The following is a 26510-nucleotide window of genomic DNA, read 5'->3' as shown; positions in this document are numbered from 1 at the left end:
ACAATTTCCCTGGAACCTAACCCTCCCGCCTCCCCCACCCCCATTTACATTAATTCTTATGGGGAAATTGGATTTGCTTAACATCATTTTGCTTAAAGTAGCCTTTTTTCAGGAACATAACTACAGCATTAAGCAAGGAGTTACTGTATTATACTCAGGTTTCAGAGTAGCAGCCGTGTTAGTCTGTATTCGCAAAAAGAAAAGGAGTACTTGTGGCACCTTAGAGACTAACAAATTTATTAGAGCATAAGCTTTCGTGAGCTACAGCTACATGCATCCGATAAAGTGAGCTGTAGCTCACGAAAGCTTATGCTCTAATAAATTTGTTAGTCTCTAAGGTGCCACAAGTACTCCTTTTCTTTTTGTATTATACTCTAAATTGCTGATACATACTAGCAATCTTAAGTGTATCTTGAGTATCTTTTTGTCTAAGAATATAATACTGATTTTCCGCTTACTGATATTTGTACTTCTGATTGCAGTACAATAGATGCTTGACAGGATAGGCGTTAAAACTGCTCAATATAGGCCCAATTTTTTACATCATTTCAATATGTGCTTAAAGTTAAGCATCTGCTTAAGGTCCATTGACTCTAATAGGATTTAAGATTGCATTTAAAGTTTAAGCTCATGCTTGAATGTTCTGCTGAATCTTTGCTGAGTCAAGGCCATATAGCTGATACCTTAGCTAATGTTGAGTATTTTAACAAAAATTCCTCTTTTTTCCAAGGAAACAAATGACTCCGCTAATGTATGCAGCTCGAGAAGGACACCCTCAGGTTGTTGCTCTTCTTGTTGCTTATGGATCACAAATAAATGCCCAGGATGAAAATGGTTATACAGTAAGCAAGCTACTCTTATATACTGTATGTGATACTGAATTGGTTTACACTTTTCACATTAGTTTGTTTTTACTACTTGTTCCTCAGAAATACCCTTCACTCTTATGCTCCACCTTGCCAAATTTTTTTGGAACTAACTCCATCTGGCACCACTCACAGCTTTTTCTGAACCAGAAGAGATTGTTCCTTAACATGGCACTTGCAGTAGCAGCTTTGACTTTTACTGTTTTTCTTTCCTTATCTAACCGTATCGCTCATCTATCTGTCATCCGTTGTCATCCGGGCATGAACAAGGGGGGGGCAAGCAGGGGCATGCCCACCCCCCACTCCGCCACCACTCCCAGCTTCTGCCCTGCCCCCCCCCAGGTTTCCCTCCCCTGAGCCCATCCTCCCCTCTTTCTGCTAGGGTGTGAGTGGGCTGAGCGCAGCTGAGGACATGCCTGAGAAAGGCACTGCGCTAGCGCTCCGCTGAGCCCCATTAGATACACTCGGAGCAGGGAAGCAGAGCTGGCAGCCCAGCTCTGCCAGAGGGGACATGTTACCCGTCCCTTCCTTGCCTGCAGCCTCCAGTGAGTGTTTGGCACCCGCCTGGGATGCCGCAGAAGGGAGCTTGGGACAAAGGTGGCCAGACACAGTGGAAACCAGGGTGGGAGGGAGGCAGCAGAGCCCGGGGACATTGGATGGGGTGCTGATGTTTAAAGTTCCCCCTGTGACATTCCTCTGGTGTTATCTGGACCGGTGATCTGCTAGGTCACTCCAATCCTCGACTTTGGCAGCCAGCCTTACCCTGCTCTGCTGTGAGAACCCCCACTCCTGGGCTGTTCATGCACGACATCATGTAAGCTGCTCCCAGCTACATGAGTGAGCACTTTTGGCCAGCCGCTGCTTGAATTGTGCAACCAAATGACACTCGCCAATATCTCCGGTCCCACACACCCTAGGAACCTCTGTTGCAGTGTCCAGTTATGCCCACTGGACGCTGCAAGCTTATATGAGTTCATCAATTTAACAAAGAAATTGATATGTACCAGGCTTGTTATCCCAAGGGGAGTCTCTGACATGCTTCAAACCAAACACACTGCTTCAGGTAGAATAAACGAACAAATGTATTAACTACAAAAGATAGATTTTAAGTGATTATAAGTCAAAGCACAAGAAGTCAGTTTTGGTCAAATGAAATAAAAGCAAAATGCATTCTAAGCTGATCTTAACACTTTCAGTGCCCTTTCAAACTTAGATGCGTCTCACCACAGGCTGGCTGGTTGCCCTTCAGCCAGGCTCTCCACTTTGTTCAGCGCTTCAGTCGCTTGGTGGTGTCTGTAGATGGAGGTGGAAGAGAGAGAGCACATAGCAAATGTCTCTCCCTTTTATCATGTCCTTTCTTCCCTCTTGGTTTTGCCCCCCACCCCCTTTAGAGTCAGGTGAGCATTACTCATTGTAGTCCCAAACTGACCAAGGGAAGGGGGGGTGAGAGTCCAACAGATCCTTTGTTGCTTCCTAGGCTAGTGTCCTTTGTTCTTGTGAGCCTGGGCTGGGTTTGTCCTGTACATGCCCTGATGAGGTGTGAACTGCCCCTCTGCTCCTGGAGAATTTTTGCCTGGGTTTGTTTTAAGCCATGAGGACACGTTTTCAGCCTCATAGCTATATACATGAAACAACCTATAAAATTACTATGACAACAATACTCCGTGCATCATGAGCCTTCCGAAGACACCCGACATGACAAACTTTGCATTGGTTACCACACAATCATTTTATAAGAATGAAAAGGGGGTGCAGAGTGTTCCTCTGAGGTATAGAGCATCACCCCCCAAAAATAGTCACATTTAAATCCCTGTTGCCATAGCCTCTGAGTCCCTTTTATATGTGGAGTCGTGGTAGCCCTAAAGCTTTGAGAATTGCTCAGAATGTAATTTCAGAATTTCATAGGCAACTTATTGCTTCCTTGTTTGCCATTATGTTCCTGTATTTAAAACAATCTGCAAACTGTAGGGTATGGGGGTAGTTTTGCTATTAATATTTAAATAAAGCAAAATCGTAGAATTTAGAACAAACTAAGACAGTCTATTAAATATACATGTAGTCCAATGGTGTGGCAAAGGGGAGGGAACACCTTTCCATGTGTGAAAGATGAGTAAGTGAGAAAGGGCAGAGTTGGAACTGACTTTGCATATGTGTTGAGAACTTTTGTCATTCATATTTAAATCTGCACTTTAACCTTGAATTAATTTTTAAAGCATTTGACAAGATATTTTACATGTTGTCCATTTTAATGAACTGTATTCTGTCCAGTCATCTTCCAAATAATGAGACAAAATGAGATTGTGCACTGTCATCATAATTAGCTGGTGGAGTTACTCTTCCATGTTTACCTTTCACACAAGTTATCCTATTTTGTTTTACTGAGATAATAAGCTCTGTTTTTTGTCTTGTTTTTAAACTTATTCTACGAAGTGAAACAAAATGTTTTATATATAGGCACTGACATGGGCATCCCACCAGGGACATAAAAATGTAGTCTTGAAGTTGCTTGAACTTGGAGCTGATAAAATTCTACAAACCAAAGATGGAAAGACAGCAGGAGAGATTGCAAAAAGCAGTAAACATTCAGAGGTATGTTCTCCACTAAGGTCTAATTCTGTTTTCCTGAAACATTCATGTTCTCACTGGTTGCACAGTTTCCCAGACCAGTGTTAATGTAGGCCCTTAACATGTATTACAGCATATATTTAACCAATGTTTATTATATTATTCAGTGCTACATTGTAGGGGGTTCATGCCGCTTTAAAACGGGGGTCTCAAACTTAGTTTACCTTAGGGCCAGGCCAGTCTTCAAATCCTTCCAGCAGGCCAATAATGTCACCTCGCTCCCTTGGCCTCATGCCACCTCAGCTGACTCTGCTCAGCAACTAGTAATGCTGCCTCCATGGCTGATTCTGCCCGGCGACTAGTGATGGTATCTCTGTCCCTCTCCCCCCAGCCAATGGGAGGCAGCGCCCTGCAACAGACAGACAAAGCAGCGTGGCTGCATGGATCTCTCCTCTGGGAGAGGGCATGTGAATCTCTCCTGCCCACTCCCCTCCTACCCTGCCCCGCTCCCCTTGGCTGGCAACCATGAGGGCCGGATGAAATAACTTTTTTTAAAGTTTCCACAGGGCCACAGTGGGGCGGTTCTCGGGCCATGAGTTTGAGACCCCTGCTTTAAAAGTTACTACACATGCATTATGTTGCAAAGTTAATATGCTGTGGGAACTTTAATTTAGTGCTTGGCTACACTTGCAGATGTAGAGCGCTGGGAGTTAAACCAGCCTTTGGAGACCGCAGCAGGGAAAATGCTGTCAGCTACAAGCGCACTGGCTTGGTCACATTAGCAGCTCTTGCAACACCACAAGAGCAGTGCATTGTGGTAGCTGTCCTAGCGTACAAGTGGCTGCAGCGTGCTTTACAAATGGGGTTCGGGGGGTGGAGTGTGACAGGGACTGTGTGTGTGTATGTGGTGGGAGAGTGGTGTTAGCATGCTGTCTTGTAAGTTCAGATAGCAGCAGAAACCCCCCTCCTCTCTCTCGCTCTCTCCTCGAAAACACTCACAACAGCAGCATTCCACAGTAATGGTTGGCTTTGTCCCCGGAGCAGATGAGCATGCCGGCTGTCAGAAATGGCGCTTTGAAAGGGGATATCCACATGCGTGCAGCCAAGTTCAAAACAATGACAAGAGTGGCACTCGACTTCAGGGGATTATGGACATTTCTGGAGACCAATCACAGCGCAGTAATACAACACATTGTCCACACTGACACCCGGGTGTTTCAGCGGGGGCACAGCAAGCTTTATGCTTCTTGTGGAGGTGGATTACCAGGAGCATTCCAGCTGCTGAGTCCAGGAGCTCTACGTGCCTTGCCAGTATGGACACCTCAGGAGTTAGGGCACCCAAAGCTGATTTAATGAACTCTAACTTGCAAGTGTAGCCAAGCCCTTAAGAATTTCTCTGCATATGTGTACTTAAATTTCCAGCATAATTCCTTGCTTAGAATTATTATTTAGTTCGCGTTGTATCAAAAATGTATTCACTGACAGTTTTTCTGATCAACGCTTTGAGAATAGTTGGTTAAATTCAACCAAGATAACTTTGGAGTAGATTGCATTGTATAGTGTTTAGCTACTTTCATTTGGGAGAATTCTACAGAAATTCAAATAGAAAAACATTGTAAATTGCTTAAATATGAAGCAGTAGCTGCAGGCTTTAGGTAGTATAGTAAATATCAGCAGCTTCCAACCATTAGTGCTCCAGGGAGAAGTCTGTCTAAAAAGGTTGAATCTTCTCCTGTGGCCCTAGGAGCAGCAACAGAAGGATGTCTACACAGCAAGCCTCCCAAGCCAGGTCAATATCTCTCAAGAGTTGTGAACTACATCGTTCATCACAGAGCTCTGTGGAATCTGCAACTCCATACCTGTGATATTTATCATTTTTCCAAGACTCCATAGAAATCAGCATTATTAACGTGAAATTCACGTTTCTACACCTAGGCATCTGACTATTTTCAGCCTCTCTCTCCAGCTTTCCCCACGAGGGGGAGTTCATTGGATTAGAGTGGGTCTTCCCTGCCCTGTTCCCGGGAGCCAAGTAGCAGAGGGCAAGGAGCCAGAGCTGGAATCTAACGACAGCCAGGAAGTGGAGAAAAGAGCCAGTATTGCAGACTAGGAGCCTGGGCTGCTTGGAGAACAGTGGAGTAGCCCAACGCCTAGCGATTTGGAGAAATGAGCCATTGTAAACCAGCTACAAGCTACTTTTCATGGCACACATTGGCAAGGAGGCTCTGAGCCAGGTTGCCTGAGAGTATGGCAAAAATCCATTGAGAATAATCACTGACAAATTTACATCTGTAGGAGCTTATGTTGTATGGAGGTGAGGGGAATGAGAATGAAGAGTATTTAATAAAGGTACAATAATTAACATTGCTGTGAAATTTAAAGATTCTTGTAGTGGAATTTGGTCTAATTATATGATGGAGTACATGGGCTTGTCAGTCTGATCCAACGGAAATGGGAGGAAGATGCACATGATTATCTTTTTCCCACCAGAATTTAAAATGAGGATGAGATGAATCTCTAAAAGAAAAGGAGTACTTGTGGCACCTTAGAGACTAACAATTAATTTGAGCATAAGCTTTCGTGAGCTACAGCTTATGTTGCTCTTTGGCTTCAACTCCCCCACCAAGGAGAGGAGATCTTCAGTAGGAACTGTTGGAAAAAATGTTTTGGCCAAGTCGAAGGACACAGCTGTTTCTCTGACCATCCCGTAAAGAGGATTATTCAGTCTGAGTATGAGGAGCCAGCAAAGAAAAACACCTTGGATAGGAAATGTTTAAACATTACCATTTTACAAAGCACATGCAGGATCTTTGTGCAACTCACAAAGATGGCACAATAGTAACAACCCTCACCAAAGACACTTAGGAGATGCTGACTTCCTGATGACCAGACACACATACAGTGAGTTCCCTAAGAGAATTATGAAACTTTTGCAGTGGCTATTCAAACTTCAGTCTCTTTCTCATCCTTCATTAGGATTATAGTCATCCAGGCAAATCATGTCAGTGGACCTGATGAAGAGCAAAGATCTCCTTTCCTTCTGATGTGACCATAAAAAGCAGAACTAAATTCCTTTTAAATTGGGGAATCACTGATCAGGATATCAGGCCTTCTTTGTACATTATAAAAAAAGCATAAACTGGCACAGACTGAATATTTTTTCCCACGCTGCAACTCACATTTGAAGGAATGCGCTATTAATCACGTGTTTGAAAGCTTTTCCCTGATGACTTTGTCAGGCTTTTTGGTTTAACATTAGCTTTGCCCTTTCTTTCTGAAATCATAGTTTTGTTAGTAGTTCAGGAAGAGTACTTGGATCATTGTCCCTGAAGGAAGACTTTAGAGTGACATGTCCCCTGAATGTCAACTTTACTGCTGTCACTGGGGCCAGAGGAATAAACTGAGCTATCTAGTGGAGATTGTTTGTATGGTTTTACCATGAGAGAATGAATCAGCAGGCAAAAAAAAGTCCTTTTTCTGTTGATCAATTAGATATAAGAACAGCCAAGTACAAAATCAATTGTTTTAGTTTGTAATGTCTATATACCATTATCTGTGTATGTGTGCTAATATATCCATACATGTCCAGGATATAGGAATAGTTAAAAGTGCATACACAATGTTGTTGAGAGATATTACTTGGGAGTGAAGAACTTCTAAGTCTTGAACCAAAAAATAAATACTCAGTTAATTTTAGTTCATATATGACCTCTTTCAGCCTTTCACATTAGAATGTTTTTATTATCTTCACGCTGTACACAGTGTTGCTTCACTCTATACTGATGGTTCTTGTTCAGTATTCCATTGAATTTGGTAGCTTAGCAACATTCACTCTGGAGATTTAAGCTCCACGGGCTCATCTCTATCACAGATGTTGCCTTTGGAAGAATGAGATGATTTACCTGAATTATTCTCCCAGGTAGTAGGCCATGAAATAATTTTCCCACCTCTTTTACAATTTAAATTTCATTGTGCATTGAATTATTCTTGTGCTTATTTAATTCAATAGGACACTACTCCTCTTTTCTTAAACTGAATATTAACTAAATGTTTTTATACTTTTCAGCTTTTTAATTTACTTTCTTGACTGCAAATCCCTTGCAGGGAAGTTCCAGAACCTGCTTAAAGAAGAGACTATCCACAAACTCTTGAAAGCAGTCCCTGATGCAGTTAGAGATCATAGAGTTAGGTAAAGAAGGAAAAAAACTAATGCTATTTTAGTTCATTTTAGTTTTAATATTATGAATACTTTTTGGGTGTGTACATGATTTAGTATTAATGCAGAACAATTTACAGTGTCTATTTGGACTTTTTTTTTACAATCATACCTAATGTAATAATTTGTTAAAATGAGAAACGGAAATCCCATTATGAAACACAGAAACTCATCTTAAATTTTGTATTTCCTGACATTTAGGTGCCTGACTGTACAAACTCAATATTGCATTACATAGTTTGGATGTTTTCCAAGTTTTTAACAGAGGCACTGCCACACTATATACACAATTAAGTTTATCTGTATCATTAGTGGAGAATGTGACTCTATTGTATACTTCTCCATCAGATAATTTCTGACAAGGTTAAGGACTTCTGTTGTTGAATGACAGATGCTTTAAAAGTTGAGGTTTCTTCTGACCAGATGCACCTCACATACACTATATGATATTTTAGAAAAGAAGGTCTTTTAGAGCATGCCAAGGACTTCTGGCTCTTATGTGCATCTGTTCTTCCCATGGCCAAGGTGGGAGATATTTTATCAAGTGTCCCTCCATGGATTTGAGTATTCTTTTCACATCCCACACTCAAATTCCTGTTAAAAACAGTTGCTATATAAGGTGTTGATTGAGAGGATTTTTCACTTAGTCATATTATGTGTATATTTATTCTTAATCAATATATGAATAAAAATATAACTGAGTGGAAAATCCTCTCCCCCATCTCCTCATGAGATAAAAGGAAGATGTGCAATTTAGGAAGAAAGGCCAAGTAGTCTGCCTCATTGGCCTTGCATATACCAAATTACAAGGCCATTCTGTTGAGATACAGTTATGCTGTTTGGGAGAATTTATCCCTTTTAGCGGCATGAGCACAGGAATCTTGTGATTAAGGTACCAGAGCTTGTTTAAACTAGGAAAATTTGCATTGGTGGAACTATACCAGTGTGGTTATTCAGTACAAAACTAATGTAGACACGCTGTACGAGTACAAAGCTGGGCTTTCATTGGTGCAATTTACCCTAGTCATTTACTAAATTGCACGAGTGAAAGGTCTGTCTCACTCCATTGCAGCACATCAACATTGAGGGTTTGTGTCCGTGTATTTACACCAGTGCAAAACCTAGTGTAGATAGGGCCTGAATCTATTCCTGAAGGCCTGGGTTCTTTTCCCATCCCTTTTACAGACATTCTGTGTGATTTTTAAGCAAGCCAATATAGCCTAATTTTCAGAGGTAATGAGCACCTGGAGTTTCTATTGACTTCAGCTGCAGTTGTGGTGATCAGTATCTCTTGAAATCAAGCCTCTAATGTCTCTGCTTTCATTTACTGACCTGTTAAATGGAAATAATAGACTACCTATAGCATTGAGGTTATGAATAGAATGAACCGATGTTTGTAAGTGGGTTGATAAAGTGGGATGGAAGGTACAGAAGCACCAGGTGATATTATACCTCATGCAGCATCTGAGACTTATCTAACTTCCATCCCAGTTTCTTAGTATTTTTCCTTACTGGGTGTTGAAATTTGCAACCATTGTAAACTTTACTTTCCGTAGTGGTCTTCCTCCAGAGGTCATGCACTATATACATCCTTGGGATTAGGCAACTTTTTCTCTGTTGCTTAAGACACTGGATGTAGTTAAGATGTCTACAATCTTAGGAGAAATGCCAATGTATACAGTGTCCTGGCTAACTGGATTCCTGAACTGAACCAGCAAGATATTCAGGATTTATTGTGTCAGAGGACACAACTGACTAGAGTCTTCTGGATATAAGAGTAGGGTTTTGAGATGGGTGTTCTCGAGGAAAGGCTTTCAGATTTTGAATTCACTCCATATTTGGTCTGAAATAACTTGAATCTGTTTACTTTCAGGACATGCTGCAAGGCTCCTCTGTTAATGTAGGATTTTGGTGAGGGAGCAGTGCAGTAATGGCTCATCTTTTTGCCTATTGCATGGTGTTGTTTGGAATGTGCATTTCTGATTGGCTGTTAATTTTCTGGCTTTTGAGGGCTGCTAAGTTTTATTTCTTCTTGTACTTCTAAAATTATTTCAAAGGTCACAGGAGCCCAGGATAGGTGTGTTTACCTTTCTTACCATTAATCTAAAAATAAACAAGTTGTGATGCTTGTCATGGACATATCTACCTTACATAAAGGGTGACTGGTGATTAGAGGGCAGAGTTAAAGGAGTTTGGTGTACCATAACTACATTTCCATATTTTCCAACATTTGGGTGTTCTTGAAATAGTAACCTTAACTTTGAATTTCCTGCCTGCAGCCATTTGATTTTTAAAATTACAATGATTTACTAAGATTTTTTTCATTTAAAACATTCATACCAGTTTACAGCTTTAATTACAGTCTCTTGAAGTGCTTTGCCTGGAAATTACATTACTGACACATATGCATGCATGTGTGTTTGTGTTTCGCTATTAGAGTTTAGACATCTGCTTTATTTATGAAAAATAAATTTGCCACTATTTTTTCTTTTTGTGACTCGTGCAATAATATGTATAGTTCCTATGCAGCCTTTGGTGACCTAGAAGTGTTTTTACATGGTCTTGGTCTAGAACACATAACAGAGTTATTAAAGGTAAGATTAATGTAATGAAATTGTATATTTTAAAAATAGTTTGTAAATTATTAAATGTGCTTTATATTACTCTGACCTTTAGATTTTTCAGTGTTAAATTGTATACTTTTGTCAAGTCACATTTTAATGCATTTATTTGAAAATAAATGAAAAATTGTATGTGAAATGTTACATGTAAATTTGTCTAAGTGATAGTCCTAGAGTTTAAGGCCAAAAGGGACCACCAGATCATCTAGTCTGTCCTGCTGTGTATCACAGGCCACCAACACCACCTAGCACCCACACACTAAATAAAACAACCAAAATTAGACAAAAGTATTACAGCCCACAGTAGACTAGACTATTACGTGCCACAGGCAGAGATTTGAGTGACCAACATGCAGTGCCAGAGGACCCTTCAGTGACAGGGAACTGATTGAGATATATCCAGATAATCCTCCCAATGACCCAGACCCCATGTTGAAGGGGAAGGTAAAATACTCTAAGGTCACTGCCAGTTTAGCTTGGGGGGAAATTCCTTCCCCACCCCATATGTGGCACTCAGCCTCTAAGCATGTGAGTTAGAACAAAACAGACAAGTACTTGAGAGAGAATGCTCGGTGCCACCTCAGAGCGATGACCATCCCAGTCCAATGTCCATCTGCAGTCATGACCATCCCTGATACTTCAGAGGAAGAAGATTAAATACTCACACCTACCTGTGCATGCTCTCTATTTATTGAGGGAGGCAGGGGAAATCCCTTCCTGACACCTGTTGGTGGCTGGCTGAAACCCTGAAGCATGAGCTTAGGAACTGAAGACAAACAGGAAGTGAGCCCTGCCTCCCTGTATCACAAGCAACCCTGTCATATAATCCAACTTCTTGTTGTCCAGTGTGACAAGTTCCTTCTCTGCCTTGGTGGGTCCTGTGCTTATTGGCAGATTTTCTTGCCTCAGAGGTTCACGGCAGCCCTCAGTTTGGCCATTTTCATGGCTCAAATCTGCTGTTCAGTCAGTTAGCCTCATCACTGGCCAGCATGGGGAAAGGAAGAAGAACAATCCCCACAGTTTCTACTGATCTACCTAGTGGATCGGGGAACAGGCCAGAGACCTTCCCCTCTGGTGGAACCCACAGTCCAGTTCAACTCCTCTGGTATCAAGTAGCGAGTTGTAGGGGATGGAGGGATGGGAGGAACCCGGGCCCGCCCTTTTCCATTCCATCCCAGGGCCCTGTGGATTGCAGCTGTCTACAGTGGCTCCTGTAACAGCTGCGTGACAGCTACAACTCCCTGGGCTACTTCCCCATGGCCTCCTCCCAGCACCTTCTTTATTCTCACCCCAGGACCTTCCTCCTGATGTCTGATAATACTTGTACTTCTCAGTCTTCCAGTAGTACGCCTTCTCACTCTCAGCTTTTTGCACCATTTGCTCCTAGCATCTCGCATGCACCACAAACTGAAGTGATCTCTTTTTAAACCCAGGTGCCCTGATTAGCCTGCCTTAATTGATTCTAGCAGCTTCTTGATTGGCTGCACGTGTTCTATCATCCTGTCTGCCTTAATAGTTTCAGAAAGTTCCTGATTGTTCTGGAACCTTCCCTGTTACCTTACCTAGGGAAAAAGGACCTACTTAACCTGGGGCTATATATCTGCCTTCTATCACTCTCCTTAACCATTGGCCTGACCCTGTCACACCAGCTCATATTTAAATCTAATTGTTTGCCTCCCACCGCTCCCCATGGGAGGCTGTTCCAAAAAACTCACCCCTCTGATTATTAGGGCATGACTACACTTGCAGATGTAGAGCGCTTTGAGTTAAACCAGCCTCGGAGAGCACAGCAGGGAAAGCGATGCAATCTGTCCACACTGACAGCTTCAAGCGCGCTGGCGTGGCCACATTTGCGGCACTTGCAGCGGCATTGCGAGCAGTGCATTGTGGGCAGCTATCCCAAGTAGCAAGTGACTGCAACATGCTTTTCAAATGGGGCAGGGTCGGGGGAGTGTGTTGTGTTTATGTGGGAGAGAGAGAGTGGGTTTTTGGGGGGCTGAGAGCATGTCAGCATGCTATCTTGTAAATTCAGACAGCAGCAGACCCCGTTTCTCCACCGCCTCTCTCTCTCGCGTGCGCACACACACACACACACACACACACACACACACACACACAGCATTCCACATAATGGCTTGCTTTGTCTCAGAGCAGATAAACAGCGGGCTGTCAGAAATGGAGCTTTCAAAGGGCATATCCTCATTCCTGCAGCGATTCAAAAACAATGACAAGAGTGGCCACTTGAGTTAAGGGGATTATGGGACGTTTCGGAGGCTGATCAGAGCACAGTAATGCAACACCTCATTCACACTGGCACCGCGGCACTCCAGCGGGGGCACAGCAAACGTTATTCCACTCGCCGAGGTAGAGTACCAGCAACGCTGTAGCCGTGGAGTCAGAGCGCTCTACGTGCCTTGCCGGTCTGGACCGGTAGTGAGCTAGTGCGCCCGGGGCTCCTTTATTGTGCTGTAACTCGCAAGTGTAGCCAAGCCCTCAGAAATCTTTTTCTAATATCCAGCCTGAATTTGTTCATGGCCAGTTTACACCCATTTATTCTTGTGCCAACACGGTCCTATAGTTTATACAGACCTTCACTCTCCCTAACATTTACCCTGATGTATTTATAAAGAGCACCGTAGCCCTGCTTAGCCTTCCTTTGTGAGGCTAAACAAGCCAAAAGGCTGCTCCCTAATTATGACAGACAGCCCCCCACCCACCCCTTTTCCAGATCACTCAAGCACTGGTCCTGCAAAAGCTATCCAGCAGATCCCCCCACCCCACAGCCCCCCACCTCCCACCGCAGTGGTTGGGGGAAAGCACACCAGGGTCGGGGGTCCCCCATGGCCCACCGACAAGTCAGAGCAGGGGAGGGAGGGAGTCCCTCTGTGGTCCACTGGCCAGTTAGAGCGAGGGTGTCCTCTGATTATTACTATAGTTTTTTAGCAGACTAAAGATTAAAACTTCCTAGGAATTGAGGCTTAGTTATATGCATTAGATATTTTTGGTATATGAATACGTTTGAGAAATTTTACAATGCTCCTTTGCTAATTGACCTGTATAGCTACATTTCTAACTTTTTTCTTCATAGTCTTTCTTCTGAATTCCATATTTGCTAAGTGAAAATTTTTGTTTCCTATAGGAAAAAGATATAGCTTTAAGACAGCTTTTGACCATGAGGAAAGATGATTTTACACAGGTCAGTTTAATGTTTTAGAACTCTTTCTAATTTATTTTCACTTCATTTGTATTCCTTTGTTTGTTTGTATGTCTTTATGAAAATTTTTAGAGGGAAAAATAAGGGGATTGATAACTTTATCTCTCAGAAATCTTGAAGAACTCTTATTTGCTTTCAAGATCTTGGCATCTGAATGTAGACTGCCCTTTGTACACTATTTTAAAGATCAATCTGTGGGGTATATTACCAGGCAGGTCCTAGAGTTTGAGACCAGTCTAATGCAATTATTGAGCTGTTACCATTCCTTCATTTTAGCTTACATTTATTAATTAGAACTGCCATATGATGACTGAAAGTTTGTTATCTAAGTAGTGTAATATCTTGTTGATTATTCCTTTGATTATTGGCTAGCCATAAATCAGTGCTGTTTTTTTTAAGAATGGTAAAAGTAGTGTGTATGTATGGGTGTTAATGCTTTATTTTTTAAGCCAACTAGCTAAAAACATAAGCTTATTTGTCTTTTTAAAGTGTGGTTGTTAACTGCTACTCCAGATTTGTAAAGTCAGCATGGATCTGAGTTGGAGTCTGGTTATTTTCTACTTGTGCACTATCACCAGTTATAAAAATAGTGTGGGCCAAATTGTGCCCTTAGTTATACTTGTGGGATCGTGCTGTTTCAGTGAGCATGCAAGAAGTCCAACTTAAACCCCCATTATAAAAATGGGGAAAATAAGGTTTTTCAGAAATAATTGACTTGTCCAAAGTCAGAGTTAGGGAAAAAACCAGGAGTTGGAACCAAGGTCTCTTGACTCCCAGGGCTCATCTACTTTTTAAGTTACAACTGAGTTGGAGTACTCAGTATCTATGTGATTGTTTCCTGACCCAATTACAACATACAGCACAGTGCCAGTTTGTAGTTTAGATTGTTCTTCAACCAAGCACTTGTAGTGCTCGCAGTCTAATAAACATAATACACGAAGGCAGTTAAGATGAAGTCTATAAAATAGAACTCTATGTAACCAGGCTAGGTGTCAGCCGTGTAGTAACTAGACCAGTGTAGTCTGGTGCCCTGTCATCATGGTTCTACAAGTGTCAGCCATCTTGAATTGTTAATTGATTACACTTCTTGAAATTGATATTTTACAGTAGATATTAGTCTAGTTCTTTTGGTGCTCCCTGTGTGTATGTTTGTGCTCCATGTGCTTGCGACCAGAGAAGTCTTGCAAGTGTCTATTGGTCTGCACCTGTGCCCCTGCTCTTGTGCTCTGCACTGAGAGCATAAGGGGCAGGGCAGATTGACCACAGTTACAGTTCCTTCTTACCACCACATGGCCTGAGTCAGAATCTTCCAGTGTCCAGAACTGATCCTTTCTCTTCTTCCTGTAAATAGTAAAAGTTTTATATTATTCATACCTCATTGTTAGTTAGTGTTATGATAGTTCTAGTTAGCTAGAATTAGAATCCCAGCGCAGGACTCAGATCATGCCCAGGATTCTGAGTTTCAAAAACTGTTTCTTGCCTGCTCTTCATTTTGGTGAGTGACGATCTTCAGTGCTGCCTGTACTGTCTTGGGGAGGCGATATCTCCTCTAAATGGGGTGTCTGCCACTCCTTCCCAGCTGAAAGTGTCAGGCATGAGAACTTAGACTTCGGAAACACATTATGGAGCAGACAATGAGGTCCCAGTCAGACCCAGGCCTGTACGTTGGTCAGGGTCGTCAAGGAGCATGCCCCTATTTCTGTCTGTCTGACTTCAGAATGGAAAGGGGCAGAGAGGAGGACCTTTTGCTGGGCTCTCTCATGAGAGTAAAGGGCACTCTCGCAAACACAAAATAGATCCCCTCCTAAACCCTTCTGACCTTGTACAAATCGGTGTGAGCCTTCACGCCCAAGTTATAAGGAGTTAGGTCCTCCTAAGCCACATGGACATGTGCAAAAGACTCCTTTGATACTCGCCTTTGCATTGACACTGACTGCAGTGCCACCTATAATGAACTCAGATGTGGATCCAATTTTATATCCACACCAGGCTCTATTTTTAGGGTCCCTGGGTTGGAACTTGGAGAGTGGGCAGGCCTGGGTTCCCCACAATGAAGTGATAGACCCCAAGGGCGGGGACGGGACAAGCCTTACTTAAGCCCTGAAAAGGGGACAGGGCTCATTTGGAAGCCCAAGTGAAGGGCTGAATTTAAAGGGCCAGAGCCAGGGCCAAAGACCCTGATGGATTCTTTGCTACCCCAAAAGAGGTTAATTTTGACTATGTCCTGGCCGGAGGGCTGAGCCACTAAAGACCCATCAAGTGATGTTCACGACCTACAGGGGTGAAAGGAGCAGGGAAAAGGCCTGCAGTACCACACACAGTAGCAGGAGGAGCTCAAGAAAGCCCCTCTGTTATAGACCCTTTCACATGCTACCTAGAATCCTCCCATTTCATCAGGGAATCTTATCAACTCTCTCCTCCGAGGGGTCAGTCTGAAACACCTGAGCCCATAGTAAAAGAGGGGTAAAATGAGTTGGATCTACAGGTTCTGACAGGGATATTGTCCTTTTCACCTGATGATCTTCAACTTCTGTTTTCTCCTGGATGATCGTAACAGCTCCTGACACTGCTTACAGAGAGTGGCAGAAGAGCTCCAGATCCCCTTAAAGAGGACCAGGACCCTCAGCATAAGCTCCTGGATATCCTAAAAGCTCCAGCTGGCTTGCTCTCCTTGTAAATGAAGCCATACTAGAGTCAGCAAGTGCTGTGTGGTACATTCCAGGCCAACTGTGCCCCTACCCTGAAGAGGGCAGAGAAATGATACTTTGTGCTGCTTAAGGGAAGAGAATTCTTTTTCACCCACCCTGCCCCGAACTCCTTGGTGGTCTGTGCAGCCACTGAAAGATCCAGGAAACAACACCGAAGGGTCTCCCTTAAAGATGAGGCCAAGTGTCTCAACCTTATGGGAAGATGGTCATAACCAGCCTGCATTTTAGGATCTAAATTATCAAACTCTTCTCGCCAAATATGAAAGGTATACTTGTGGCACCTTAGAGACTAACAAATTTATTTGAGCATAAGCTTTCGTGAGCTACAGCTCACTTCGTCGGATGCACAGTTGCTACTCTGAAACTCGCCAATATGATCTCCTTAACTATTCTAAGTTCCTTGACTTTAAGGACAAGTGCTTCAGGAAGACAGGATTCAGTTTCAAGCCTTTATTGATGAGGCAACTAGCAACCAGAGCTTCTTTACAAGTCACAGTTGATATAGCATTGAGATCCATAGTGACTGCCACTGTGATGCCGCAGTAATTGTAGCTACTCTCTTTGGGGTCCCCAGGGATGTTTAAAACATGATTGAGGACTTCCGTTTTGATGAGACTGATCTTTTCAACAAAAAGAAAAACAAGTCTTTGCACTCACTGAACAAGACTAGGGTAGCCCTCTGCTCCCTTAGTGCATATACACCTGCCCCAAAGAGAAATAGCATAAACAGCACTACAAACAAGGCTCTTACCTCACGCATTTTATCAGCAGCGGCCTTACAAGCCACCTGCAAATAATAAAAAATGCAGAGTCCAGTTTATCTGGTGTCTTCCACTTCATCCACAGCTACCCAACTTCACTCTCTAACCAAGACAGATTTTTGACATGATGCCAGAGAAGTACGAGCCAATATCAACGCCAGCTCTACCTGATTCTGAGATCCCATTTAGGGTGACACCTAGCAAAATTTCCCCAAAACTGGGCAGCAGTAACAGACAAATGGATGCTAGTTAACATCCATTCTAGCTATATCATCGAGTTTCTCCCCCACCATACTTCCTTCCCCATCTCTTTTCACAGACGGCTGTCATGAGGGAATTCTCCTTGAGGAGGTACAGTCTCTTCTCCAACAGGGAGCAATACGTCAGGCACCTCTCAACGTCAGAAAAGAGTTTTATTCAGAGTATTTTCTAATCCCCAAGAAGGAAAACAGGCTGGCGACCCATTCTCGATTGCATCAACTGAATGATTTTATAAAAAACAAAATTCTGCATGATTACATAGCATCAACAATACCATCCCTTAAAAAGGCACATGGTTCATGGCTCTCAGTATGAAAGATGCATACTTCATGTGGAAATTCACCCCGCTCATGGTCGATTCTTCAGGTCTATGGTGGGTCTCCACCACTATCAATACAGAGTGCTTCCATTTGAGTTCACTACAGCTCCCAGTGTCTTCACAAAAGGGTTCTCAGAAGTAGCAATTCAGCTCAGATCGCTACACCATCTTCCCATTCTTGGATGATTGACTTCAAACCAGCAGGTTTCGCCTGGAAGTCTTAACATCAACTTTGTCACAGTTCCACCTTTTAAGTTTCCTGAGAATCTGTGTAAATATGGAAAAGTTGCCTTGACTCTGTCATAGACCATAGAATTTAAAGGAATGACATTGGAATCAATCAAGGTGAGGGCCTACTTCCCCATGAATAGATTTTGTGCCGTTGTTGCTTTCATTTACCTGATTTCACACAACCCTCAAATATCAGTTCATATGTGCCTCACTCTCCTGGGCCATATGGTGTCATGTTACATGACACCAGACTCTACCATTGTCTGCAAGGTTGGCTCTGGTCAGTAAGTATTCTGAGCAAACACAGCATGAATACCATAGTTACAATTTCCACTGAAGTGAGTGCATCTCTGTGTAGTGGAGGGACCCTGGATACATATGTGCGGGAATTCCCTTTCTATCCCCACATCCAACAAGACAACAATTACGAACTCCTTCCTGATAATCTGTGGAGCCCACATAGACAATCACACAGCACAAGGTATTTAGACATCTTGGGAAGCCAGAATACACATAAATCTTCTGGAACTAAGAGCAGTACAAGAAGCTTGCAAAGCATTGCTACCATTCATACAATCCCAGCACATCTTGATAATGTCGGACAATATAACTACCGTTTTCTATATAAACAAGCAGGAAGGGGCACACAGTGTCACTCTCTGTATAAAAGCCGTCAATTTATGTCTCTCATAAGTAGATAATTATTGCCCAGATGTATTTAGATACTTTGTCAACTGAAATTCTTTTATAAAATTATTTTCATTATTTTCCAAATATCCAGAGGTATTTAGGTCATACATGGACCACATGGAAATTCCAAATGATTAGCATGTGGTCTATAAAATAATAGGTTTCAGAGTAGCAGCCGTGTTAGTCTGTATTTGCAAAAAGAAAAGGAGAAATTTGTTAGTCTCTAAGGTGCCACAAGTACTCCTATTCTTTTTATAAAATAATAGTAGACACTTACAAATTTGGATATGCTTTTTGGTGTCATTATGTTAATTTGTTTTTTTTTTCTTGGGGGGGGGCAAGGCTATGATAAACATATAGGTTGCTATTTATAATTGTACTCTAAACAGTCTTGTGATCTTCGTCATTTTCAATGTACTTTTAACTAACAAGATAAGATGATTTGGGTTAGGTCAATAGTTGGATTAGATCTCTCAGTAACACCTACGTTCTACAGGAAATGGTGCTGATGATTCATTAGGTGACTTTCTTCCTGTTGAGTTAATACTGAACCAGTATGATGATATGGAGTGTTTTACTGCTGGAGGTGCCTCAAATGACACCTAAAACAGAGGCCCTAGTTATTTGTGATCATTGAAAATCCTATAGCAGTTTTTACAAATATCCCATTTTGGCCAAGTGCCAATGTGAGTAATTACATTCTGTCTACCTGTGTTTCCTGTGCAATTTCAATTAGGCATTCTTCACTTGCAGTCTAATTATATAGCGGTGCTGTGCACTATTAAACAGTTGTCATGTTTCACCTTCAGCAGTGTTTGTCTATATTGTAGAGTTAGTTGAAGTGACCCCAAGTGTACTTTTTTGGAACGTTTTTAAGTCTGTAAAGTGTTTGGGATCCTCTGTGATTAAAGGTTCTATGCTGCTATATGTATAAATAATTATATTTTGTGTACTTCTAAAATTTAAAAAACTCGCTTTTTAGCTTTTTTAATTCTATTGTCTGTTTTAAACATTACACAATTATGTATTTAAAATAACTTTTTAATTTAGATTGGGATTACAAATACCAGAGACCAGCAGAAAATCCTAGATGCTGTTAAAGAGCTACAGGTGGAAGAAGTAAAATTTGGAGAGTTGCCTGAAGTGATGAACTTAGAGTTCAGGTAAAATGCCATCTTTCAGTTACATAAATATATATTAAAAATATGGTTGCACTGTTTACTATAGCATAAAGATGTAATTATTTGAAACAGAGTATCACGTTACTTGTGCTAGTAGCAGGATTGAGCCTTAAATTATGAAGTTGGTGGCAAACACTGAGCAAGTGGTCCAGAGGAACACCAGTGATACAATAATTCAGATCATGTAGTTGCCTATTATAGTGATTTGTGTTACTTGAGGGCTAAGTTGCTGTTACTTTCTGTGATGATGTTGCCATCACTTTGATTGAATGTGTGAGATCCTCCTCACCTCTCTGGATGCAGTATATTTTTTTTCTCTTCCTCTGTCTTGTGTGCGGGAAGGCTTTCCCAGTTGTTCTCCTGCTTCACAGGAAACAGCTACAACTGGCATCTCTGACTGAGATGTCAGTTTTCTTTCCGCCTCAGTGAGCTGCAGAATAAAATGGAGCAGGGGAAAACAAATAAAAGACTGAAAACAAATTTTTCCCTGTTCCATTTTATTCTTCTATATATATTTTTCTTCTATATTTATATAATTTATATATATACCTATATATAGCTAGACTAGCAGCTGGAAAAAACCCTACTATAATATTGTTGTCCTTAATTCCACTCCACAGCATTCATCAGCATAGCTCCTCTGCACTTCCTGCTTCTCCCTCCCACTTCAGCCCTATGCAGAACTATCACAGCCAGGGCTGAGAGCCAGTCAGAAACGTGTCTGAACAGCCTCACTCTAATTTAGCAGTAGCTCAAGGACAAGTACAATGGCTCCCAAATCCACCCCCAAAGGTCAAGAACACTTGCACTTTTAGTCTGTTAGGACCATCACAAAAACAATAGTTGTAATTGCAGTGGCCCTCAGGGAGGGAAGTGGTCTGCATAATTCCCTACCTGAATGACAGACTGGTTTGGGCCAAACTATTCCGGAGAGACTTGGGAGACATAAAGACTCTGACAACATTCAGTGAACTTGGCATGTGTCAAATCAGTAAAACAGCTCTTTATCTCTAAGATGCTATGCCATCTCAGAGCAGTAATAAAAACAAGATGGAGAACAAGTCATTTTTCCCCTGAGGGAGCCCTTAAGATGGAGGCAATCTGTGGTGTGAATATACCCTGCACTAGTCTGCCAAGGACTAAGTTTTCCCTGTGGACCCTGCTGACGCTCATTAACAGTTTATTAACATGCTTTGATCTAGTCCTCTTTGAAACAGAACTAATCAAAGTGCATTCTTCTTCCTTTTGGACACAGAGCTCGCCAAGCCAATTGACAGCAGCCTCCTCAGCTAAGTGTAGATCCCTCAGAACACCATCAAATCTGGTCAGAGGGCAGTCATCAGTGGTGGGTGACATTGTCTGTCTTTGGCCACAGCTGCATGTGGGATCTTCTCATTGGCTGCAGGTATGAAGGCTGGCTGCACATTGACCCTAGCCCATACAAAATCAGTTCAGAAAGGCCCATGAGCAGTGTGGCAAATCAATCCAGGTACACGCGTGGTCAGGTCATTTATAAGAGACTGGTTTCTGCCATTAGCTGCAGACCATTCTTCATGTTACATCAAAATCACAGAGAAATCTGGGGAGGGCTAATGTCTAAATAGACATGTCTTTGGAAGCTGTTCTTCATTGACCTCTCACATGAAGAACTGCACCAACCATGGGTGAGCACAAGTCCTGAGGTGCTTCAAGAACTCTAGCAATATGTTGTCATAACCAGCAACAGTGCCACTCCTAATATCACTCAGAATTTTGTCTTGCTTGGTGGCTTGAACAGCTCACTATATTGCCAAGTGGCATCTCTCAGCTGGAACCTCTGCCATTCATCATTAATTTGTCTGACATGCTTCTCATTTGGGGCCTTTGACACATACAGCAGATGGCTGGCAGCTTGGTTTGGCATGACAGGTGAGTGGCTTAGGGGTGGTGATTGCTGAGCTGTGCTGAGACAATGAATCAAATTTCAGCATTTCTGATTTGAACAAGAATTCTAGATTCTGAGTCATCACTTCCTGTCATGCCTGTCTAGTCATCCAGTGACTCAGTTATGTGGTCAGCAATATATGGATCATCAGAGGATTCATACTGACTGAGCAGTTTAGCACATTCATCATCAATGCATGGCATGTAGACTGGATGGCAGCTGCGCAGTATATATGCACAGGCATCTTCGAAGATGGCTCCTCAACAGTCACTGAAAGCTTCATTGACCAGGATGATGTGTGATGGTATGGAGACAACACCTTTTTCTGGAGCATGTCAATGTAATGTAAAATGGATCAGCGTTCTTCTCACGCATCCTGTGTGTATCTGTTTCATAATGGGGAAATTGATGATCCAATCAGCAGACCGCATTCAAAATCCTTTCTAGGGCTGAATCTGAGTCGTTTGTCAGACAACATTCCTGATACAATTCTGTCCCCCAACATTGGAGCCATCAGACTAGTCCTGAGAATACTGCAGGTCAACACTGAGGGATTCTGTACAGCCAAATGCACCATTTTCTGCAATCAGAGCGCATTAATGAACTGTTAATGTGTGTCAGCATGGGCCACAGAGTATGTATATTTTGGTACCAAATGCCATGGAATACTGACTCTTCTTTAGTGGGACAAGCTTTCAAGCATACAGAAGAAAAGCTTGAATGCTTCTTTCTCTTACCAATAGAACTTGGTCCAATGAAAGATATTACCTCACCCACCTTCTCTCCCTGGGGCCAGCATAGCTACAACAACACTACAATCTTCTTCAAAGGTTAATTTAAGGAGCATGGGTTTAAGAAAATTAAGTTCAATTAGGCTTCATGCATTTTATTATAAAAGCAAATAGTGCTGCCAAAGAGATACTGTATTTTTTTAAATAAATTTATTTGGGCAGATTATCCTTAAAATATAAATTATGAAGAATTGCGTGGAAAATTAAAAAATGAACAGTCTACTGGCTATTTAGAAAAGGAGTCTAAAATATAGATAACCTGTTCCCCAGTACAGATTTTTAATTAAATAACATGCTTAATACGTGAAATGTACAAAATGTATGTTATTAGATCAATTGTTGTACCCATAAACCTTATTGTAGCTTTCCGTGTTTTCATGAGTTATAAGAAATAATAAAGCTTAATGTCACTTTCCATGTGTTCATGAATTACAAGAAACAAAGCACTGATTCAGGGTCATGAGGTATACAAAATATGACACAAATTCAATTATTAGAAGTGTTGCGCTTTTTAAATAAAACTGTTAGACACATGTATTCTAGGAATCTGACCTTATGGTTAAATCACAGGCTATGTTTACATGCTGTTATATAAAGATTTTACTTCCCATTTGTTCAAAGTCATTCTAAAAGAAGGAATATTAGTCATTAAGTCATAGAAAAACTAACATAGTTGAAAATGTTGAACTGATTGATTATAAACTCCCACAGGGTCTCTTGCACTGTTTAGCAACTCATTGTTTTAACTTTTTTTCTTTTGCATGCTAAAGAAATAGGATACCTTTATTTTTGTGAAAATCTGAACTCCTGTTGGAGGTGCAAGGGAAAGTGTCAGTGCAACAGCTATCTCTGTATGCAACATGACTTAATTAAATTTTTAAGGGATTTTCTATTAGGTTCTGAAATTCAGTCCAATAGTCATTCCCAATATTTGAATAATTTTAACAGTAAGTTAAACAGTAAGTAATGGTAAGTGTTTTACTTGGTTTTATGCCTTTGTCATATTTTGTTTTAGGCATGATGGAAAGAGACTCTCAACAAAATAACAAAAATAATTAGTATTCATTTGTGGCAAAGCACAAAGAATGTCATCATTGATTCCAGCCATTTATAAAGTTTATCTTCTGGGTGGAAAGAAGTATCTATGACAGACTTGCTTGACAGGTGCTCAACATGCATGAGAGAGAGAAACTTTCAAACTGCCCTCTGGTTAGGATCGTTTTATTTAGTCCAAAATTTTTAGGGAACGTGCCCTATATATTTTTTACCTGTTCATATAATTTGCTAGCTAGGCTTAGTAGATCTTTTAGAAAAAAGGTTTTGTTTAGATCCCGAGAGGTTCCGGTGATAGAGAAATTGCAGCATTGGATCATCGTATGCCTCCATGTTTGGCCTATATGGCATTCCCCCCAAGATGCAGAAGTGAGCAGCGGTTGTTCTACTGTAGGCTGAGACTCTGGGGTCTTGGGGGTTGGGTGCTTATGGATCATTCTTTGGATAGACTTCCTAAAAAGATCCAAGCTTTCTGATCTACATCTGAGGCTCCTTGGTTTTGTTGTATGCTGCAAGTGGGAAGAAAAGAAAACAAGTCAGATGGGGACAGAGTAAGGGGCTGGAGGTTCTAAGAAGAAAAAGTGATGTGAGCATTCACATCGGTGCTCTTGGAGACCTTAATGCAACCGCCCTTCAGTACCATCTTCTCACTTGTATTTGAACAGTAACTGAAAGTTTCCTTCAAATTGGAGAGCCACAGGTGTTTCCCAAGGTCACTTGGAGAAATTCAGTACAGAAGGTGTGCCAAATCCAGGGCTAGAGCAGCACAGTTGGAAACCCCCCACTCCTCCATCCACCACATTTTAGATTGGATACCTCACTTTACCCTATGTTCAGCTTCTTAATGCTGATCAGAATCCCCATAGAAAATTAGGGTTGGAAGAAACCTCAGGAAGCCATCTCGTTCAACTCCCTGCTCAAAGCAGGACAAACCCCAACTAAATCATCCCAGCCAAGGCTTTGTAAAGCTGGGCCTTAAAAATCTCTAAGGATGGAGATTCCACCACCTCCCTAGGTAACCATTTCAGTGCTTCACCACCCTCCTAGTAAAATAGTTTTTCCTAATATCCAACCTAGACCTCCCCCCCAGTGCAACTTGAGACCATTGCTCCTTGTTCTGTCCTCTGCCACCACTGACAACAGCCTAGCTCCATCCCCTTTGGAACCCACCTTCAGGTAGTTGTCAGCTACTATCAAATCTCCCCTCATCTTCTCTTTTGCAGACTAAATAACCCTAGTTTCTTCAGCCTCTCCTCATAAGTCATGTGCCTCAGCCCCCTAATCATTTTTGTTGCCCTCCGCTGGACTCTCTCCAATTGTCCACATCCTTTCTGTAGTGGGGGGCCCAAAACTGGACGTCATGCTCCAGATGTGGCCTCACCGGTGCCAAACAGAGGGGAATAAAAATTTCCCTCAATCTGCTGGCAATGCTCCTACTAATGCAACTCAATATGCAGTTAGCCCTCTTGGCAACAATGTTAACTCATATCCAGCCTCTCGTCCACTGTAATCTCCTTTTCTGCAGAACTGCCACTTAGCCAATCAGTCCTAAGCCTATAGCAGTGCATGGGATTCTTCCGTCTTAAGTGCAGAACCTCATCAGATTTCTTTTGGCCCAATCCTCCAATTTGTCTAGGTCACTCTGAACCGTATCCCTACCCTCCAATGTATATACCTCTCCTCCCTGCTTAGTGTCATCTGCGAACTTGCTAAGGGTGCAGTCCATCCCATCATCCAGATCCCTAATGAGAATGTTGAACAAAGTTGACCCGTGGGGCACTCCGCATGATCAAGCCGTTGATCACTACCTGTTGATCCCGACGATCTAGCCCTAATCCATACTACTTTAACTTGCTGGCAAGAATACTGTGGGAGACTGTATCAAAAGCTTTGCTAAAGTCAAGGTATGTCACATCCACAGCTTTCCCCATATCCACAGAGCAAGTTATTTCATCATAGAAGGCAATCGGGTTGATCAGGCATGACTTGCCCTTGGTGAATCCATGCTGACTGTTCCTAATCACCTTCCTCTCCTCCAAGTACTTCAAAATTGATTTCTTGAGGACCTGCTCCATGATTTTTCGGGAACAGAGGTAAGGCTGACTAGTCTGTAGTTCCCCGGATTCTCCTTCTTCCCTTTTTTAAAGATGGGCAATATATTTGCCGTTTTTCCAATTGTCCAGGACCTGATTGCCGTGAGTTTTCAAAGATAATGGCCAATGGCTTTGCAATCGTATCAGCCAACTTCCTCAGCACACTCGGATGCATTGCATCTGGCCCCATGGACTTGTGCATGTCCAGCTTTTCTAAATAGTCCTTAACCTGTTCCCTCACCACTGAGGGTTGCTCACCTCCTCCCCATACTATGCTGCCCAGTGCAGCAGTCTGGGAGCTGACCTTGGCAAAGACCGAGGCAAAAAAAGCATTGAGTCAAAAATCATCTGTCACTAGTTGCCTCCCCCATTCAGTAAGGGTCCCACACTCCAATGTACCGATCTGATATCAACTTCTCCATGTCATCCTTGATTATACAAGCTGTAGACCAGGAATATTTCATACATCAACATAAATTGGGCCTGAGACTTCCAGTACTTGATCTTGTAAAATTACTGGTTGCAGGTTTTATCATTGTGCACAAAAAACCATAATGTTGTAAATTCATGTGCATAACAGGGAACACTTAATATTTTTCATGCAGCAAATAAGAGGTCTTCCCACTGGAACATGTAAGAGACAGAGTAAAGAAGAAAAGCAAAAATAAATGGAAATTAAACTGAGCATTGCTAAAGGTTTAGGGGTTTTTGAACTGTTCAGACTTTCAAACTTCTTTTTAATAGCTACAGTGTTCTAGATAATATTTTTACGGGGAAATAGATAAGCTTATTGAATTTAAGTACATGTAGAGTTCTATGGGAAGTTGTGCATTTGTAATAATAAACTATTACTTTGTTTCTTAAATAAATTGCATATCTTATTATTTTATTTTGTTTTTATAGTGGCGATGAGTTCCTCACTTTTCTTCTGAAACTGAATAGACAGTGTGGCCATCTTACAACTGCTGTGCAAAATATAGTTAGCCAGTTACCCACAAACTCTCACAAGGTATTCA

The 26510-nt window shown here is 41.9% G+C and overlaps 1 protein-coding gene across 1 annotated transcript in view; it reads left to right on the top strand.

The window, feature by feature from the left end:
- The window catches only part of ASZ1 (ankyrin repeat, SAM and basic leucine zipper domain containing 1), a 95905-nt gene that overhangs the window by 65160 nt on the left and 4235 nt on the right, over positions 1-26510 (top strand). The window contains exons 5-12 of the mRNA XM_043495456.1: positions 731-842; positions 3321-3455; positions 4253-4254; positions 7498-7620; positions 10166-10241; positions 13408-13464; positions 19503-19615; positions 26398-26503. Of these exons, the coding sequence (XP_043351391.1) occupies positions 731-842; positions 3321-3455; positions 4253-4254; positions 7498-7620; positions 10166-10241; positions 13408-13464; positions 19503-19615; positions 26398-26503 (724 nt within the window). The remainder of the gene's footprint in view (positions 1-730; positions 843-3320; positions 3456-4252; positions 4255-7497; positions 7621-10165; positions 10242-13407; positions 13465-19502; positions 19616-26397; positions 26504-26510) is intronic.

The sequence above is a fragment of the Dermochelys coriacea genome, chromosome 1 (genome assembly GCF_009764565.3).
Source record: "Dermochelys coriacea isolate rDerCor1 chromosome 1, rDerCor1.pri.v4, whole genome shotgun sequence".
Classification (NCBI taxonomy): Eukaryota; Metazoa; Chordata; order Testudines; family Dermochelyidae; genus Dermochelys; species Dermochelys coriacea.
The sequence above is the reverse complement of the archived record's forward strand: the minus strand, read 5'-3'. Positions and strand labels throughout refer to the sequence as shown.